Here is an 18837-nt window from a genome sequence, read left to right as displayed (position 1 = left end):
ATATTGCTGAGCTCTTGATTTCGCAATTTGTTTTGTTTTTCTTGTTTTGCCGAACAAGCGTTAAGTTAAAGTACCACTAACCTCAAAATTTTTTTTTCCTTTAGTAAAATCTACTAGTTTCCCTGATTACTTGAGCGAAAAAATTATCTCGTTTGATTATATCCCTGCGTTTCTGCAGGCGGTTAAACATGTAATTTCTATGTTCACGACCGCGCAAAGTGGGATCTGGGTCGGACTACTAGTGACGTCACTTCGGGAACCGGGCTAAAACACTCAAGAGACTTTTGACTGAGCTTCGAGGGCAGTCAAAACATTTTCGGGTTATTTGTGATTCACATTTTATCAAAACTGGAAGAGAACTTTATGTCAAAGAACTGTATCATCTAGCATTACAATTCGGAGTCTAGCTACGATTTGGACGGCTGCGAAGTTCATATTTTTTTCCATTTCGAAGTGCGGATCGCCAGTCGAGATCGCCGCGTTGTATAATTATATTTAGGCCAGAATCGACAATTTGCCGGTCCATTTGGGTTATAAAGGTACAAACAATGACTGAGGAGTTAGCTTACAGCTCTGAAAGAGTTATAAAGATGTCAATGAACACGAAGAGTTGGTAATTTGACTTTACGAAACGTGCAAATTTCGGAGTGTCAAAACACTTTTACATTCAAATATTAATATCCCCCTAAATACAAGTTAAAGTTCGATGCCCTCGTACTCCAATCCCGCCAACTTCTCCAGATCAATGATTGAAAATAGTTTTAACATAAGAGATAAGCAGAGATGTCGGCAAACAATATTCGAAGGTGAGGTAACTTTTCGCTTGGTTATTGTCGACCGTCCGTAGTATATGCATATTCAATTACTGTGTACGAACACAAGCTACGTAAATTTGCATATTCCGTACTAGTGAAATCATGGAAAATCCTTTGACAAGATCTTGAAAAGAGGTTCAGTATACTTTCAGTTAAATATGTACATTTCTACTTCACTGTTTTGGGGATAAAAAGTGCTATAAATCTGTCCAAATTATTTTTTTTTTCTGGTGAAACTCAGACTAGAGCGTTTATTTTTCATGTATAATAATATACTTGAAAAAATTACTGGATTCTGATTGGTTGAGAGCAGTGCAGTTCAAGTGTAACACCAGTGCAAAAAATTTAACATCAGTGCAAAAAGTGTAACACCAGTGCAAATTACACATTGTAATTCTAGATTATGATTGGCTGAAAGAAAATAGGAAATTTTCTAAGCCAATGATATCACGTAAAATGATGGCGACAATTTAGTGCAGAAATTTTGAAAACAGTTTTCTCGAATGAGAAAAAATGGCTTCAAGAAAGATCTCCCGGCATTTCCTCCACGCGGATTTTTTTCAGGTTTATATTATTAATAAGTAATCATACGGTTTTTCTCGTTCAATTTGGAATTAATTAGCACATGTGAGTTTTTCAAAAAGCTGAAATTGCACTCGCCGAAGAGGCTCGTGCAATTTCAGCTTTTTGAAAAACTCACTCGTGCAAATTAATTCCAAATTGAACTCGAAACCGTATGATTACCTATACATATCGGGATGCAATATCTATTTTAGTTTCACTGCGTAAATTGTTTTGACTCTGCGGCAAACCTGTTTGTTTTGCTGGTACGCTGTTTTGCACTTGTCTCGCTTGTCTGAGACTCTATTGCACTTTGTTGGGCATTTTTAATTCTTCATGGCATGTAAGCAAGTTAGAGTTAAAAGTCGTTTATCGGTTTATATTTTATATTTATCCTGAAACGTCATTTCATGACGGAGACTTATCCCGCCCTACAATAGAAATACATTTACTTTCTGGCAGCTGCTCAGTCTTGCGCGAGCTTTATTTAAAGTTAAATGCCTTAATGTTTCGTCGGTCCTGATACAGTCAGGTTTGTTATCTTTTCTGCTTGTGTTTTAGAGTTGGATTTATAGAGAACTGAATTCATCAATGATAATATTACACAATACTAGGCGAATGTTTGCCGAAAGCAGATGTTAAAGAACAATTAAAAATGAAACACTGTTTTAAAGGGAATCAGATGGTCTAAAAGTTTGGCTTTTGGTTCAAATAAGAATAGGTGATAGTAGGGTATTCTGAGGAAATGCTACGAGTGATTAGGTTCTAAACGCAGTAAAACTATTTTGCTAAAATATGTTTTATCTCTTAACTTTGAAATCAAATCACTTTGAAATTAAAGACAAAGGAAACCATTTGAATGAAACTTGTTTACGTCAGAAGAACCTTGTTTCAAATTTAAAACGTGAAATCAAGTAACATGTAATCGCATGGTTTCATTCTATGACTTGAAGAGAAACCACTCATCGAATTTGGTTGTAGCGCTCATTTAAGTTTTGAAAGTCGTCGGAAATTTTACTGGTGCTTATTTCACTTTGAGAGAGAACTCTTACACTTTTCTCTAACTTCTCTTTTGGGAAGAAATCCTTCGCTTTCTATTTCAGTGTTTTCTTTCCACATCACTGTGCCCTCGAACATCCAAGGGCCAACTATCAAAGCCCGTGGCATAACAGAGATCACAAATTTTTAAAAGCCTTTTTCAGATTTCTTTTCCGATTGGTCGACATTTCAACGTCAGAAAAGTCCTGAAATTTGCGAACGTAAAATTTCCAAGCTTGAAATCTATTTATGCTAAGAGAATTCTGATATACACGAGAGTCCGTGATATAACAGACTGTAAATTCGTAAAAGTCTGTTTCAGCAGTGATGTTTTAACCAACTCGTCAACTTTCTTCCAAAAAATAAATAACAGTGTGTAGGAAATTCGCCAACAGTAAAACATCCAGGTGGTAAATGGCATTTTGATCCTGTTCGGCTCGCTTCTGTTCTCCATTGCAGACGTTTTAAAGAGGTCAGCACCACACTACCTCTTCATGAGATGGAGTGTGGGACTGACCCTGAAAACGTATGCGAAGGAGGCTGGATTTGTTGAAGACTGGGGCAGCTAACTTTAGGCGTTTGACTTTAAACCTTCCTCAACTGACTTAGCTTGAGAAAACAAGTTCATGAAATAAATTCTTCCACTAAAAGAACTCAGGCTGCATCATGGACATTCTATTGGCAGCGTGCGTGAATAGTTCTCAGGAAGTGGAACGGAACACCCACCCTCCCCGGTGACAAAAAAATCCTCGTCCGCGGTCTCATCAGCTGCTTCATTTAGATTATCTAATTTATTATATGAGTGACAAAATTACTTTATTGTAACTGGCTGAGTGCAGGCCAATTTATCGTTAATTCTTAATTTTCACTGCTGTGCGAATTAACGCACGCGTGTTCGTAATTTTCTCAGTCATATAATAAATAATCGTATGAAAGCTCGAGCAATTAATGATTTACAGTACGAGTTATATTTGAAAATTCTTTCAAATTGCACTCGCCTAAAGGTTCGTGCAATTTTGAGAGAATTTTCAAATATCACTCGTAGTGTAAATCCTGAAGTGCACTGGCATTCATACGATTACCTATACTAACTTCAAAAGTTATTGGAAGGGCTGATATTATAAATTCCAACTAAGTTTATTGCTTGCAGTCAATACAAAGATAGCGCCATGCAGGTACTTAGACTATTCCCTGACCACTCCGATTATAGTACGTTTCACAAGTTTGGTTTGAAGACCAAACACATCCTCTCAATGCAAAACGTTCTCAAAACATATACTGTCGCGGATAGCTATATTTCGTCGGATTTTGTTTTTTATTCTGGACTTACGGGAACCAACGTTGGACTCAATCCCTTGCTTGTGAAACAGCGGCAACAACTTTCTGAGACAAACAAACAGTCAGTATTCTACATCCCTTTAATTCCTATTGGATCGGTTGTCAGAGAATAATTGGTAGTTAAAAGCTATTGATAAACTATAACTTCAGGAGAACTTTTTACCGTCGTATTGTAGCTTTCATCTTTCTCATGTGGCGCACCGACAGAAGTGCCGACATAAAAATCCTTACGTCAAGAGTTCGCAGGGGATATAAAGATTTAGCTAATCAATGTGGCTCGACCATACTTCAAAATGTCAATGTGGGAACGTGTTAAATTTTAAGTACTTTTAAAGCAATGCAAATTAGGGATCTTTGTTTTTCACGAAGAATGTTTACAGCAAAGCTGTTTCATTGCGAGTTGAACGAACACACTGCTATTTTCAAAAAACATTTCTCCCAAAAAATCAACAAGGGACAAACAGTGCACATTTTTAAAGCTTACAGAGTTTTTGTTAGCAAGTAATGGCCATTGCGTGTTGATAGAGACAACGCTGTGCAACATTGTTTTCTGATTTATGGCAGGACGAGAAAGGGAACCCCAAACCTGAACATGAATGGCCATCTGAGGACGTCTGGAGGGAGCTGTACCGGCTGGATCCTGGGACATTTGCAGAATCAGAGGACGAGCGGAAGCCTGGATCATCGGATTAAGTCAGTTCCGATCAGCAGCTGTAGCAACAAACAGGCGAGAGACTGGATCAGAGACTGAACAAAAGGACGAGCGGCAGACTGGAACAGTCACATGGTCAGCATAGGTAGTAGTTCATTACAAATGACTAGGAGAGAGTTGTCAGAAGTTTACACACCTATACCTTACGGTGGCATGGGTACTTTTATGTCAGCCGTGTCTTGAGCACAGTGGTCAAGTGTAGAAGTGCAAAGTCTCTCAATCTGTTTTGAAATCCTTTACTTTGAAGCCAAACCTACTGAACACTAAAACTTTGAACGCCAAATATGGACACAGAATTTTATAATTGTTGTTTACCAGTTTTGTCGCCTCATATTTTTGCTCAGCGCTGTATTTTATGTGAGATTTTCATGTGAAAATTTCAGGGCAATGAAAACCAGAAGTGGCTTTGAGTTTTTTCGTTCGACCGCGGTGTCCAAGGCATGTAGGACTGGGATTAAGTAATATAATCTAACACAGGAAAACCACGATGAAGCGAAACAATGTAAGCACAGGGAGATGTCACATCAAAATAGAGATTAAAAAAATGGTAATCTTGCAGACATTACAAATTTTATTTAGATGAACGGTTTGTGCGACGCGTGGATCCAAGACACCTTTAGCTTCAGAAACGTCTCGGAATTCTGAGAAAGTTCATTACTTTCAGGGAAAGAAATCGTGCGATCGGAGAATTTGGAACATTTTCTGGTTGTCCCAGACCTAGGCAGTGTTTGTGCTAGCCCACTGTGTGTAATCGGATTTTAGAGTAATAGCTGCCCATTGCATTTGTTTCGTTTGAAAACTTTGATTCAAGATCTTTAGATACTTTTCTGTCACTTTGTACATGGATGTGCAGGGTTCCCGGTAGATGCAATCTTTTCTAAGGCCTGGTTTAAGCGTCGCGCTATAGTCGAGGCGAACTCAATTGATGAATTAAGTTAAAATTTGCCACGATTGCTAACATCGGGCTGGAGTCGTGTAGCACCACAATCTCTGCGCTACCCAACTTCGCGCGGATGTTGATTCAAAAGTCCAGCTACTGTTGTGTCGATTTCAATGTATGTGTAGAGCCTGCTTATTTAGACTTTTCATAGATCTGAGCACATTGCTTCTAGAACAGAATTCAACTGAGACGCAAGTATGACTGAATTCAGATGATAGAATAATCAGATGGTGAACTGAGTTGAACTGAATTACAAGTGAGTTGGAGGCGAGTATAGCACGACGTCTGAATCAACTGTCGAGCTGCACTGGTGCCTCAGTCAAACGAAACACAAACCACTCTACTGAAAAAGATGGCGACCAGTACATTTATCAATAATTCGTAGTGCACGAAAACCCGAAAAACGCCGATTAATATGTATAGAAAAGTTATGAAAACTTTAAAGCTGACATAAACAGTGTTGTTAATGCAAGTACGAATTTCTTGAAAAAATAAGACTTTCTATAGTTTGTTTCATTGGTTGTGTTAAGTTCGCTAGGTATTGTGGTAAAATGTACAACCGCCATCTTTTGAATGCGGTGGACTGAGTTTGATATGACGATAGCGAGATATTTTGAACCAAGCCTAACATTGTGCATTTGCTGGCCTTAAAGCATCTTAGTTTTCTTTTTGCACTCCGTCGTGAATATTTGGGCCTATACAAGGTTAAAGTGTATAATGTAAAGCATTTCATTTTTAAATACATAGTCTTTGACGTTTCAATGTCATCGTCGCTTACTTATCAAGCCAATTTTTTTACAAACCTGAAGAATGGTTAATAAATACCTGAGTGCATTAACGATAACTCGAGGAATGGTGAAAACTGGAATAATTGAAAAAATGATGCTAATGAAGAGAAAGTGACGGTCACTTTGTGATTCAATAACACGGTAGCAGCATTGAACGAAATGTTTTGAATGGATGTAGAGTTTACTTTTTTGCTTTTCGATTGTTCAATTCAGTGCCTACGGGCCAGGTTCGTTGCTAATTTCTACGTTTTCAACAGGTAATTAAACCGTTTTCTGCTTAAGTTGTAAGTATTAGACTTGATGGTCAAGAGCACATTGAGAACATTGTCAAAGATTATGTCGTCTGTCGCCAGGATAAAATTGTCATTGTACATTTTAGAAATTGAACAAGAGGGGATGTTTTGAGAAAACGCGAAACACCAGGCGTGGACGAATGTTGGCATAGCTCTTTCGAGTTCTCTCAAATGTTCATGGATGTTTCATTACCGAAACAAGGAAAGGAATCATGCACTCTCTTTCATGAAATGAATTTTGGAAAAATTTTTCCCTTTTCAGTGTTTCGATAATCGTTTTTCAATGAATATTAGTGTTTTGATCAGTTTGCTTGTTTATATCATGAATGATTCTTGACTAGAACTTGCGGGAGTATCTGCAATGAAATTCCAGTTAAGCTATTGTAGTCAAGGACACTGTTCTATAAATTCTAGAGTTTACTGACGTCACTGTAAAGTAAAATGTCATCATAAAGGTTTCAGTCTCGTTGAACCTTGAGCGACAAATCTTCTTGACCGTAGATTAAGCTTTTAATTCATAGTTTTTGTAGATTTGATGCCTGTGTGTCCATTTGTAAATATGTTAGAAACATGTATTCTGTATTTTAAGAAAAGATAACTCAATGTACAAAGTTCTTTTAGAACTTTTTGACAAGATTACCTTTGAAAAATTAGCTAGCCGTATGAACATTTTGCAAAAGAGATGTGCAGGCGCCTTTGCAAAATAATTTACTTTCAATCAAACACAATAAAGAGTTTTGTCTAACTCGCGGAAGAGTTCATCTTGTGTTTGTTGTCGACAATGAAGGGGCGTTTTGGGCGAGCGCACAACAAAATAAGAATGAAAAGTACTGGGACGAGTAGAACCATGTGTTTCGAAAAGATGATGCATGCAGGGGCGGATTTGGGGGAGTGGATTGGGTAGCTAGCCGTCCCCCTTTTGGAGACGCCCTCTCCCCACCCCCCAAAAAGATAGAGTTTGAATATTATGGCAGAGATATAGGCAAACACTCTAGGCAGGTATCTCATTGTAATTGCAAGTAATGTTTTTCTGGCTAGAAAAGTGATAAAGATACGTTATTCTCCAACAGCGACAGCAGTGAGAAAGATGAACGAGAACACGCATGCATTCCCCATTGATTCTGCAACCCCGATACCAGCCACTCCCACCCATTCCCCGTTGAAAAATGTCCCCAGCATGTATATAAAATGTTAACGACACGTGGTCCTGAGCCCATTGTGTGAAGTTTTTCTCTTGTACAATGTTTTACATTCATTTATTCGTTACTAGTCTTTTATTAACATTCTGTATCGCGAAATGAAATTAGGACCTCTCAGTCCCAACCACACTAATGTTTTTTTAAAAGCATTGGTTTCGTCTAAACCAAAACCCAGCAGAATATTTTTACCTTCGCTAGCGTTTTCCTTTTGTTTCCACCTAACCACACTAATACGTTTTCATTCGAAAGCGCGTACTTTTTGTTGCGTTTTCGCCTTTCGTCCACACTATAAAACGCCCGAAAACGCTGATGGAAGCGACAGTATATGACGCTTTTTTCATCACCTTTTTTAAAAGCCTCCGTTTTCACCTGTCCACGCTAAAAACGAAGCGTTGCCAAAACGACGCGTCCATTTCGTCCACTTTCAATACCCTCCGTTTTCATTAGCGTGTTTGGGCGTTTTAGTGTGGACGATAGACAAAGACGCTCGCTCGCCGTCTCGCTAAGGGGAATAAATCGAGGATTCTGGTCTCACTTACGTTGTTTATGAAGAAAAGCCACTATCTTTAGCTGTGAAAAGTATCTTTTAGGGTGCACTTGAAGTAATATTTAAAAACAAAACGCTCTCGTTTCCGTTTTTAGGCTCGATTTCCGCCGGTCTTCCGAGTCCGGTCTACTAGCGCGGCTTCCTTTCCTGGACAGTGATTGGTAATATAGTCTATTCCGTTTCAAGTGATATCTTAAAGCTTGTGCCACACCCAAATTGGTCTCTTTTAGGGGTTTAATTCGAGCATCCCCGACCTTTGAGTGCCCCTGGGATTATCTGTTCTGGGTGGTAAACAGATTTCCGTGAGAGAAGCTGGAGGAGAATATTGAGCTTCCAGGACGCTTTACAGGTACTTAGAATTGTATCAACAGCGTTGAGTGTTTTGTTTTGGTTTTTTTTTTTCTTGAATACATCAAAATGAACTGATTCTAAGTATACAAAATGTGTTCTTTGTAGTTAACATAAACTGACGTTTCGATTGTATGCAAGCAATCCATCAGTATCCTTTGATCTTATTGAATACAACAATACCAGGCTCTGAGTTTGAAAATGACTTGGACAGTTTTAAGGCAAGTTTGGCAGAGTGAAAGATTTCGGGTCAAGATCTTCTTGAAACTATGCTTTCTGCACATTGTATGGGAAGGGGCGTGTGACTGCATGATCAAAGTCTGATTTCTTCCAGAAAAATCAGCACATACATTGCCAAGAAGACAGGTTGAGAGAATAAAGAAAACCATTAACCAGGCATGTTGATATGTTATGTAACCAAGAGAAAATCAAGGTTTCCTTCCCGCAGATATCCACTGGTTGATCTCTAACTAATGCCCCATTCACACCAACTAAATCATTTTAAGTTTTCCCAATTTGTGAATTACGCCTTTAAGAAATTTCAAACTTCCGAGTATCTGGTTAACATTTGAATCAAACAGGTTTTTACCTTGATAAGTTGTGAGGTGTGTACGCTATAAGCAACTAATATTTAACCTTGTTTAGTTCAAAAACTATTAAATGTGTTTAAAATTTTGGTGGGGATGGGGTATAAAACCATTTGATTACAGCACCCAAAGATGTCAGCAGATGTTGACAAAAGGACTTTGAGGAATGGCATAACTACCCATGGTATGGGGTCAGGGACCACCCACCCCATCCCCTACTCACTAGTTTTGTCCTCAGATTTTAAACGCACAAAAATTGCAACAATGTAACAAAGACTATACTCTAGAATGATAACTTTACAATCTGAATATATAAAGATAATTAATAAATTAACTAATCAATTACTTAAGGTGCAATAGCATCAGCACCCTAGGGACACATCAACATTTCTTATGAATGAGTACAGCAGGTTATGGTTTGCTTGCTATGTTCAGCCTAGGTTAATAAGCTTGTTAATGCATGACTGGGTATGCTGCCATGAGAGTTCTTCTGGGACAACTGGCAACATAACGAACACTCGATCAGTTTCTTGTAAGTGTGAACCTTCCCATGCTCATGCAGGTCTGACATTGACGCAAAGGTAAATTCACATTGACTGCATTTAAAGGGTTTCTTATCTGCTGGCACTGCCTCCAAACACTTCATGTGTGAAACTGTTTTATAGTGCTTTTTCAGTTGCTCTGATGATTTAAACCACATTTTACACAAGGAGCACTCAAATGGTCTCTCCTCACTGTGTACAACTTGATGTTTCTTCAGTTCAAATTTTGACTTAAAGGATTTTTCACACAAGCTACAACTAAACGGCCTTTCATCACTATGTACCCTTTGGTGGGTTTGGAGCTGTTGTGAATTCTGACAAATCTTTTTACATAAGCTGCACTGGAATGGCTTTTCATCACTGTGTATAACAAGATGCTTTTGTTTGCTATAGAGTTTTTAGAATCTTGTGTCACGGTAGGGGCAATTGTAAGGTCTTTCATGGCTGTGACACTGGTAATGATTAGTCAGTTTAGTAGATGATTTAAATCCCTTTCCACACAATGAGCATGTGTTTGGTTTTTTCAGCATTGTACACCCGTTTATGAATGTTCAGAGTTGACAAAGTCTTATAACATTTTCCACAATCAGAACATTTAAATGGCCTTTCATCATTGTGGACAGTTTTATGCCGCTTAAGTTGATTACTTGCTTTGAAAGACTTGCCACATAGATCACACTTGAATGGCCCTACATCAACATGCGTTCTTCTAATATGTTGTCTCATATCCTCTGAGGTTTCAAAGAACTTCTCACAGAGGCTACACTGAAAGAACCTCTCTTCAGTGTGTGCTCTCTGGTGCAACTTAACCTCTGCCGCAGTTTTGAAGCGCCTCTTACATTTGTCGCAACTGAAAGGTCGTTCGTCACTGTGCACTCTGTTGTGGTTCCTAAGCATGGCTGCAGTTCTAAAACCCTTTCCACACAATGTACATTTGAATGGTGTTTCTTCACTGTGTGTAAGAGTGTGTTGTTTTAAATTCTTCGCTGTCATGAAAGCACTTTCACACTGGGAGCATTTGAAAGATCGTTCACGTTCTGTGTGAGTTTTTTCGTGTTCCTTGACATCTGAAATCTCTTGAAGCTCTTCTCGCACTGACTGCATTTAAAGGGTCGCTCTTCGCTGTGAACCACTTGGTGATTTGCAAATAATTCTCGGGTTTTAATGTACTCACCGCATTGATCACACTGTAAAGCCTTCCTATTGCTATGAACAGTAGAATTATGTCACCCCAGCTTGTCAGGTGTCTTGAAGCCCTTGTCACACTGATGACATATAAAAGGTCTTTCTTTACTGTGTACAGCACTGTGTAACTTGAGCCTGGATGGATTACGAAATGACTTCTCACAGTGACAACATTTATATCATTATAACCTGACTTCAAGCTCGGACAGCACCTTGTTGAGGGACGCATAGTAAGTGTTAATGCAGTGGAACGATTCCGTTGTCCACCGCAGTTGTCTTTGCGTGTGTTCACCTAGAAGGGCTTGAATGCGGCACGGTGTCCTGTATCTGGGTTCCCTGGCTTCTCATTATTCAAACTGAGAATTGGTCAGCCACTCTTTAACTTTCAGACCCATAGCTGATACTGTCTACGATACGGCGCTGCTAAAACTTCCTTCACTCCGACACTGGCGTAGACTCTGAATGGTCATGTTGGCGTTCCTATGAGTTGAGATGATGACGACCGTCTTGCCCTGAAGATACCGGCACAGACTATCAGTGTTGCTTAAGATTATTTTCAACACACACAGGTAGAAATATAAAATGCGTTATATAAAGCTCTTCTCTCAGCGTAGGTTTTTGGATCTTTGTCTGAAGACAGCGTGAACAGAGCTTTTTCAATGCGTTATATTTGTCCGTGTACCGCCTTCACGGCTTCTCACCGGCACGACCACCACTAGACACTCAATGACTTCAGCGTCACTTTTACACCCTCACCTCAGTTCTACGTCTGTGTCACCAAACAGGGTGTGTCATTTGACGCTCTCTTCTAAGAAGTTGTACAGAGCCTGGATAGAGTCCAGAACGTTACGCAGTGGTTCAATCTGTGTCATAGTATCCTGAAGGGCGAGGTTGAGCACATGTCCGTAACAGTGGACGTAAATACAGATCGGGGAGCACTCTTTATTCTTTTTTAGAATCCCTTGTGTATCTAGACCGTTCATATTAATTAGCTGCGCCATCGAATGCCTTACCAACAATGTTCTTGAGGTCCAGATTGAGTTCAGTGAAAGCAGATATCACCAGTTTATACAGTGCCTCGCCTTCAGTTGATTTGGTGGAATAGAAACCAATAAATACTTCTTTCTTCATGTCATTCAGCGCAAAGAACATGAATAAAATTTCTGCAACGCTTAAAAAGTGGGCACTGAAAATGAAAAAAATTCCATATTCTTACAGAGTAAAGCTTTTGTCTAGTGACAATGTGAAACACGAAAAAATAAGAGGTGTTAAGAAAATTCCGACTCGCATTGCTTTTGAGTATTAAGTCTCACCTTATTGTATATTGATTAGCAGTATTGTTCTTCCCTGATTTTTAGTGACATTATTATTTCTCGAAACAAATGGAAACGTTTTAAAAATTTGCACAAATTTCTCTTGCTGCCCCAAAATGTGACTTGGCGAAATTTTGAAGGGGCTGCAGCAAGCGCCCCTCCCCCCCCCCCCCCCAGCCCCCAGGGCCGTGCCCCAATGCCTTGTATTGTGAGAGTAGTCTATAGGTTGACTGTGCGAGCTTATGTTAGTAATGAAAGTATCGCATTACATGTAGTGTTCTTTGTGTGGAATTTAAAAAAAAAATTCTGCGTGCCTCGTCACCGAGAACAGAGACGATGAACGGCTTCAAAATTAATGACTTCATTGTGCTGTAATACTTTCTTTAATTAATATAGTTGCACAACGTCTTTAATTTACTTTTAATTGTATTTCTTAAAATGAGCCTAACGTCAATTTTTGATTTTTAAGAAACGTTTTTCAAAATGTTCCTGCAGATAGTCGGAATTTGGTTATCTGCGAGGTTTTGCGATTTTCATGGAACTAGTCACGTTGTAAAGGTCAGGCGAAGTCCTCTCGTGACACTAAATTCAAATAAGTTTGGTGAGTCACGCAATACTGTAGAGTTGTCAGGCAACGCTCGGTGGAACTGGGAACGAGTCCGTATCATATTCCGCATTCCAGTTACACATCCAGAAATTCGTCCGCAGTGTTCAATTTAATGTCCTCAGTCTTTATTGGCGTTTTGGGCGAGTAGCAAACTGGCTGAGAGTTCATGAGATTGATCAGTGCGTTATCGAAGATGTAATTTGCCGTATTTACGTGTGTTTGGTGAAAACTTAAGCTGTGATAAGGTGAGTTGAAGTTCCTACGTCTCTCGATCTTTTTCGCGTCACTGAATTCAGACTTTCACGAGACAAGGTAAACTTACACATGTACATGTATGTTTTGATGATCGAAGCTCTTAAGGTCATTTTAAAACCAATTCCTTTCTCTATCTCCAGAGTAACAAACCTTTATGTTTGGTCGTATCCAGTCGTATCGTAGATGACAACTTAGCAGTTTAAAATTCCAGAAACAAGATCAACTGAAATCAGACAGCAATCACTTTCACTTTTGACTTGAGTTATCAGTTATCTGCTTAGAATTACGCATCACTTTAGTGATTTCCTTTTGCAATGTGGTGGAATTTGAATTCTGTGTAATACTTGTGTGTCGCTTTCTCTCAATTTCTATGGAAGTAAAGGTTTGATGGGCACATATGGGTTTCTGGTATGTTTATAGACGGCAAACAAAACTTCCGCGACAGAAAGTGACACGGAAGCTTTTGTTGTCAGCATGGATAGTATCCATGTTGTCAGGCATCTGAGCATGATGAAGCTGATTGTGCTTTATGTGGAGAAATTGCCAAACTATTTGAATGTTTTTTCAAGTGCTGGTTGAAAAATGACCCAATGCCTAAAATATTTTTGAAGAAAAAAAGATGCTGCTTATCAAGTATTACAGTACCGGTCAAAGGGACTGCACGCACATTACACGCAGTGTCCACGCAGTGTCCACGCACCTTACACGCAAATACACAAAAATGCGTGTAATTACGTACACGTTTAATTACACGCAGTAAACGTGATATTACATTTAAAATTACTCACAATCGTTCAACTGGAACTCATTAAGTGCATGTAATGAGAACGAAATATTAAAAGTGAGTGTGATGAAAACAAAACATTTACCGTGTAACATTTACCGTACTGGACTGCACGGCGATACAGTAGTACAGTATAGTCTTTTCGCCTTCTTGCTTCTGGTCATCACACGTTTCCAATAGAATCAATTAGTTTCCTTAAACCATCTTACCACTTTACAGTAAAAGTATTTTTCCATTGTAGTTTCAACAAGCGGTGCCAGCAGCGGGCAGGCATGCTAGCTAGGATTCACTGAGATAACAAAACATAAACATCTAACTGATTTTCCACGGTTTTCATAAATTCAGACATACATTGGCACAGATTGTCCTAAACTGCTCAGGGAATTCCCTAGTTTTACTCTAAATGCTTTAGAAAGATAGACATAAATTAGACACGCTCATTTTTCAACCTTTCTGGGTCATGCAGTCTTGTTCCCTTGAAATATATGTCTGGATTTATGAAAACAGTGTCAAAGACTGAATCAAGTGTTTTTTGATTTATTTGCCTTTTTTTTCATTGGTTCATTTGTTTGTTTTCGCTATGACAGCAGCTTGTAAATCTTACCTACCATGAAATGTAGACACTCCTTGCGGCATGTTTCATGTATTTAGGTTTTTTTTTTCATTATTTATCGACCCCCCCCCCCCCCTTTTTCAATTTGCGTTGAGGTTAGCCCAGGCTACACTCATCTGAATTCAGTTGGTGCGGTGACTCTGACAAGGAGCGACCGATTAGCGTTCTGTATTTGCTGTCTAAAGGAAGTCTGCCCAAGGACATCATTAAGTCCAATAAAGGCCCAAGTCTAACGATTTGCTAGTAAGCGTCGTCCATTATCATACGTGAGGTGGGCCTGAGGAGATGTGTAAACTGTACGGGTCACATTTAGTCCCGTAACAGTAGGCCGTTTGCCCTGTGGCGATAATGTTGTGCTTGCTTTAGACAGCAAAACTCTTTAGCCACATCGATTTAGGGCTTAGACGTGCAACGCACTAGACATTTCTAGCTGCTGTTGGCGTCATTTACTCTGAACTTTGATGTAGCCAAAGACTTAGGAAAAAAATCTGTTGAAATCTGAATGTGCCATTCTGCGCTCGACAAAATTGAAGAACATCCGGGACATTGCTCTTTGCGAGCAAAACATGGGTTTGAGCAGAGAGAAGAACATGAGTTCAAGCGCTGGTCGTGAGTAGAATTTCCTTGTTTTGTCAATTTTAGGCGTTCTCAGCTTAGCTAACTATCAGAACTGTCTGTGATTCGCTAGTGCAGAAGAAATTTATTTGCGTGGCTTCCGGGTGATAATTGACGTAACGACAACATGTTGAGTGTTCGCTTACAGCTAACTATGGCCTAGTGTGTTTGAAGTTCAATCGATTCTCGATGTAGGAAGCTCTTGTTCAGTCCATTTAGGACGATTCAGGCCTTTACATGTAGAAAGCAGTAGATTAGCTCTCTGCCGCAATTTTGATATCTGCACGTTTGTGTTGATTTAGACTCCAATTTCATGTTAAAAGCACTCTTAATTAAATTGTACAATTCATGATTCAACAAAAAGACGGTGAATTTAGTCTTCCTGGCCTCAAAAGACTTACAGGAGAGTTATTTGCTGTTATTTGAGCTACGATAAGCCTCATGGAAAGCTAGCTCTAGGACAGAATTGTATCAAGGTTATCAGTGACGAGTAAAATTCTATGGCTATGTTTTAACAAATCTGGTCAGACATATAATGTCGCTTTCAATTTTAAATTACAGCAATCAGTGTACTTTAAATCAATCCGAAGATTCATTAAAAATATTTCATACTCCGAAGCGTTCGGAGTTAACCGGTGTTCAAAAGCTTTTCCCATCGTGTTTTTTTTTTCTTTTCATGAGAAACAACAAGGGCGCCAGCGACTGACGAACTGAGGCTTGACGAACATGAAACAACAGCAAAACACAATATTTCGGTTGAGATTTTCAATTAATTTTTAAACATCAGTTATCCTTCTTTGAGTTTAAAAAGCCTTTGAAGATTCGTCATTACTAGCTCAGAAGCGAATGTTCTCTATCCGAAAACATTGTTTTGAACTGAGAAAAATGAAATTTGATCTGTTTCTTGAAACGCTGTGTCTCTATGTCCAGCAGCCGGACAGGATTTTCAAATACTCCATGTCCGGCAGTCAAAATTATTTTTTAAAAATTTCAGTTAATAATGTCAAATCCTTGTTTACATGGCTGTATACTAATTTTGGTGAGCCCGGCATGCGGTATATCGGGATTTATAATGTAGACTATTATAAAATGACCGGCAGTCAGAACATTTGAACAGCACTCCAGTTAGCCTAAAAAGCACTCCGGTTAGCCTGAATAGCACTCCGGTTAGCCTGAATACATGTAGCTCTGCGGTTAGCCTGTTTACGGTTAGCTTTCAATAATGCTAAGGGTAACTCAATAAATACTTAAAAAATTCCGAAAATTGCTGGCCGGTTGCGGTGGCGCACTGGTCATCAGTATCGCTTACCAGACCGTTGACCCGGGTCCGATTCCTCTTTGGGTCACCTATCATAACTTTCATTTTACGTTGTTTTACTTTAAAAAAAGTCTCACTGCCGGACACGGAGTATTTTAAGAAACCTGTCCGGCTGCTGGACATGTAGCCACAGCGTTCTTGAAAAAGCGTTGCCTAGCATGTGACCAAAATCTACCCCAGGTGGAAATCCTGTGCAGTGTGAGAGTTGTTTTTGAATTAGTTACTGCTTCATTTTATTCCATATGCGAATACATATATACATAGACACACGATGATCTGTCAACCGGACTTAACCCACAGATGAAAATCCCAATGTTTTTCTCGAACTTAGCTTATCGGTAGTCTGAGCGAAATGTATTGTAATTTATACCAAATAATCGAACAAAGCGGGTGTAAACATTGCGGGTTTACACACGAATCTGATGAATTGAAAATTAACGAATTCACTTAGATTTTGTTAAAAAAATTTTTCGATTCTTCGCTGTTTAAGATTAAGAGAGAATCCGCAAGTTTCTGTTTGAATCCCTATTTCATTGCTATCAAAGGAACAGGAGTTAAAAATGACATTTCTTGTGTGGGTAAACATTACATTGCGATGTAAGTCATACATGTTTTAACGTAAACAAAAGCTCAGAGATCTTTAAGAATTATTAAGTTTTGATGTTAAGCAGAAGTGCAGACTGCTACAGATTAAGAAAGAGTATTTGTTTGATAGGTGCGAGCTAGTCCAGTAATTTAGCAATGCTTGTCGGCTTTTAAATTTACTTTTTGTTGTGAACATTGAACGTCGCATGTTTCGTATACAAGTTAGTTGTGGCTTTTTGTTTTGCAAAATACACGCAACTGCGTGTATGAATAACAAAGGTTTCTTGCTCCAATTAAAATACACGCACTTGCGTAAAATTACACGCAAATGTGTGTAATTATGCACCGTCCACGCACTGTCCACGAATACTACACGCAGACTACATGCATTTTACTCACGTGTAGGTGCTGCAATCCCTTCGACCAGTACTGTACCTGCTTGGGGAAATCACACAAATCAAGATTGTTAAAAAATTTGGGTCTATCTGTATTAAAACCTTGTATGGACATATGCCACATCACAACAAAACTGCTTCCAAGAGTCTTCAAAGCAAAGACTATGAATTAAAAATATTGGCATGGCATGAGCAGTGTAAATCTTAGCTCCAAGGATTGTGTATGAAGGGTAACCTCTGTAATATCTAAGAATAATTTCACAGTAATAAACAAACAAATAAATCATGAAAAGCCAGATATGGCATCCAAAGCTGTTATTCTTTTGCTGCTCATCAGTTGAAAGATCCTGATCAGACAGCTTTACAACTGTTGAATCATCAAGTTGGTGACAGCAAGGAAAAGAATCATTTGTTGCTTGTTACTTAAAGCAATGAGCCATTATTTATGATTTATTAGTTTATGCATGACATAAGAACGATTGGTCGAGGTTGCATGACCCAAATATTTTTGTCATTGTATAATAAGAGTCAGATTCTGTTGTTTTCTGTCAATAATATAAAATGTTTGATTCTCTCATTTTTAGCGGCAAACTTTTGTTGACAGTCAACCACTGCGTTATTTGATACATGTATATGTCGCACAGAAGGCTTAATTTGTTGCTTGTTAATTAATGCAGTGCAGAGACCAGTGCTCGAAATTAGTGGTCTGAGAATACTAAAAAATGATCCAGACAACCATTTGTCTGTAAAATGAAAGGCCTGGTTGTCTGAGGAAAATAATACGGGATGACCTCAGAGGAATAATTGAAGTACTTACCATTTACTGTGAAGTCCAATCGAATAATAAAAAGAAAGGTACTATGTAAAATATTATCGTGTGCAGGTAATCATGTCTTTTCCAAGGCAATGTGGGAAGGTACTTCTCAAGTTGTCTACTATACATTTGCAGATAAGAAAATTCTGTTAATTTATCTGGGCTGTCGGAGAGTAGCTAGCCAGCTTTGGCAAAAAATCAATAATGCTTAATTAATGCTTAAACCAGTTGAAATCTGGGAGGTCACCAATATAAATTTTACCTTTTTGATCCTAAAGAGGCATTGTTATAAAAGCATGAACTTTGCTGATTCAGCAACAAAATTGCATAGAAAAATTCCAAATTTTTTTCCTGAAAATGCCAAAATCAGTCAAAATAAGTGTAAAAAATGTACTCTATGCAATTTCCTTCTTATCCAGGAGATTTACTGACCCATACAGGAGACTGGGACATTCAGTCTGTATCTGATTCAGTCTGTATTTTGGAGATATAGTGTGTATATGTGAAATTCAATCTGTATCTGGGACATTCAGTCTGTATCGAGGAGACTCCCATATAATATGGGAGATGGCAGTGAGCGGTATTTATATATGTTATTTGCCGACTGGGAGGTCCGTATGATGAAAAACTGTGACCGAGGTCTTG

The 18837-nt window shown here is 38.7% G+C and overlaps 2 protein-coding genes and 1 pseudogene across 4 annotated transcripts in view; 2 read left to right on the top strand and 1 right to left on the bottom strand.

The window, feature by feature from the left end:
* The window catches only part of LOC145500345 (baculoviral IAP repeat-containing protein 1e-like), a 39190-nt gene extending 33362 nt beyond the window's left edge, over nt 1-5828 (top strand). For both annotated transcript variants that reach the window (XM_081479856.1, XM_081479855.1), the window contains one exon: nt 4317-5828. In XM_081479856.1, coding sequence (XP_081335982.1) covers nt 4317-4445 — 129 coding nt within the window. In that variant the 3' untranslated portion in view covers nt 4446-5828. The remainder of the gene's footprint in view (nt 1-4316) is intronic.
* The window catches only part of LOC145500329 (uncharacterized), an 89377-nt pseudogene that overhangs the window by 39540 nt on the left and 31000 nt on the right, over nt 1-18837 (top strand). The window lies entirely within an intron of this gene.
* On the bottom strand, nt 9562-12368 carry LOC145500425 (uncharacterized). Its single transcript, XM_081479944.1, has 2 exons — nt 10244-12368; nt 9562-9993 (listed from the first exon to the last, which is right to left on the bottom strand). The coding sequence occupies exons 1-2, from the start codon at nt 10810-10812 to the stop codon at nt 9603-9605; spliced, it is 960 nt and encodes a 319-aa protein (XP_081336070.1). The 5' UTR covers nt 10813-12368; the 3' UTR covers nt 9562-9602.

The sequence above is a fragment of the Orbicella franksi genome, chromosome 10 (assembly GCF_964199315.1).
Source record: "Orbicella franksi chromosome 10, jaOrbFran1.1, whole genome shotgun sequence".
In the NCBI taxonomy this organism is placed as follows: domain Eukaryota; kingdom Metazoa; phylum Cnidaria; class Anthozoa; order Scleractinia; family Merulinidae; genus Orbicella; species Orbicella franksi.
The sequence above is the reverse complement of the archived record's forward strand: the minus strand, read 5'-3'. Positions and strand labels throughout refer to the sequence as shown.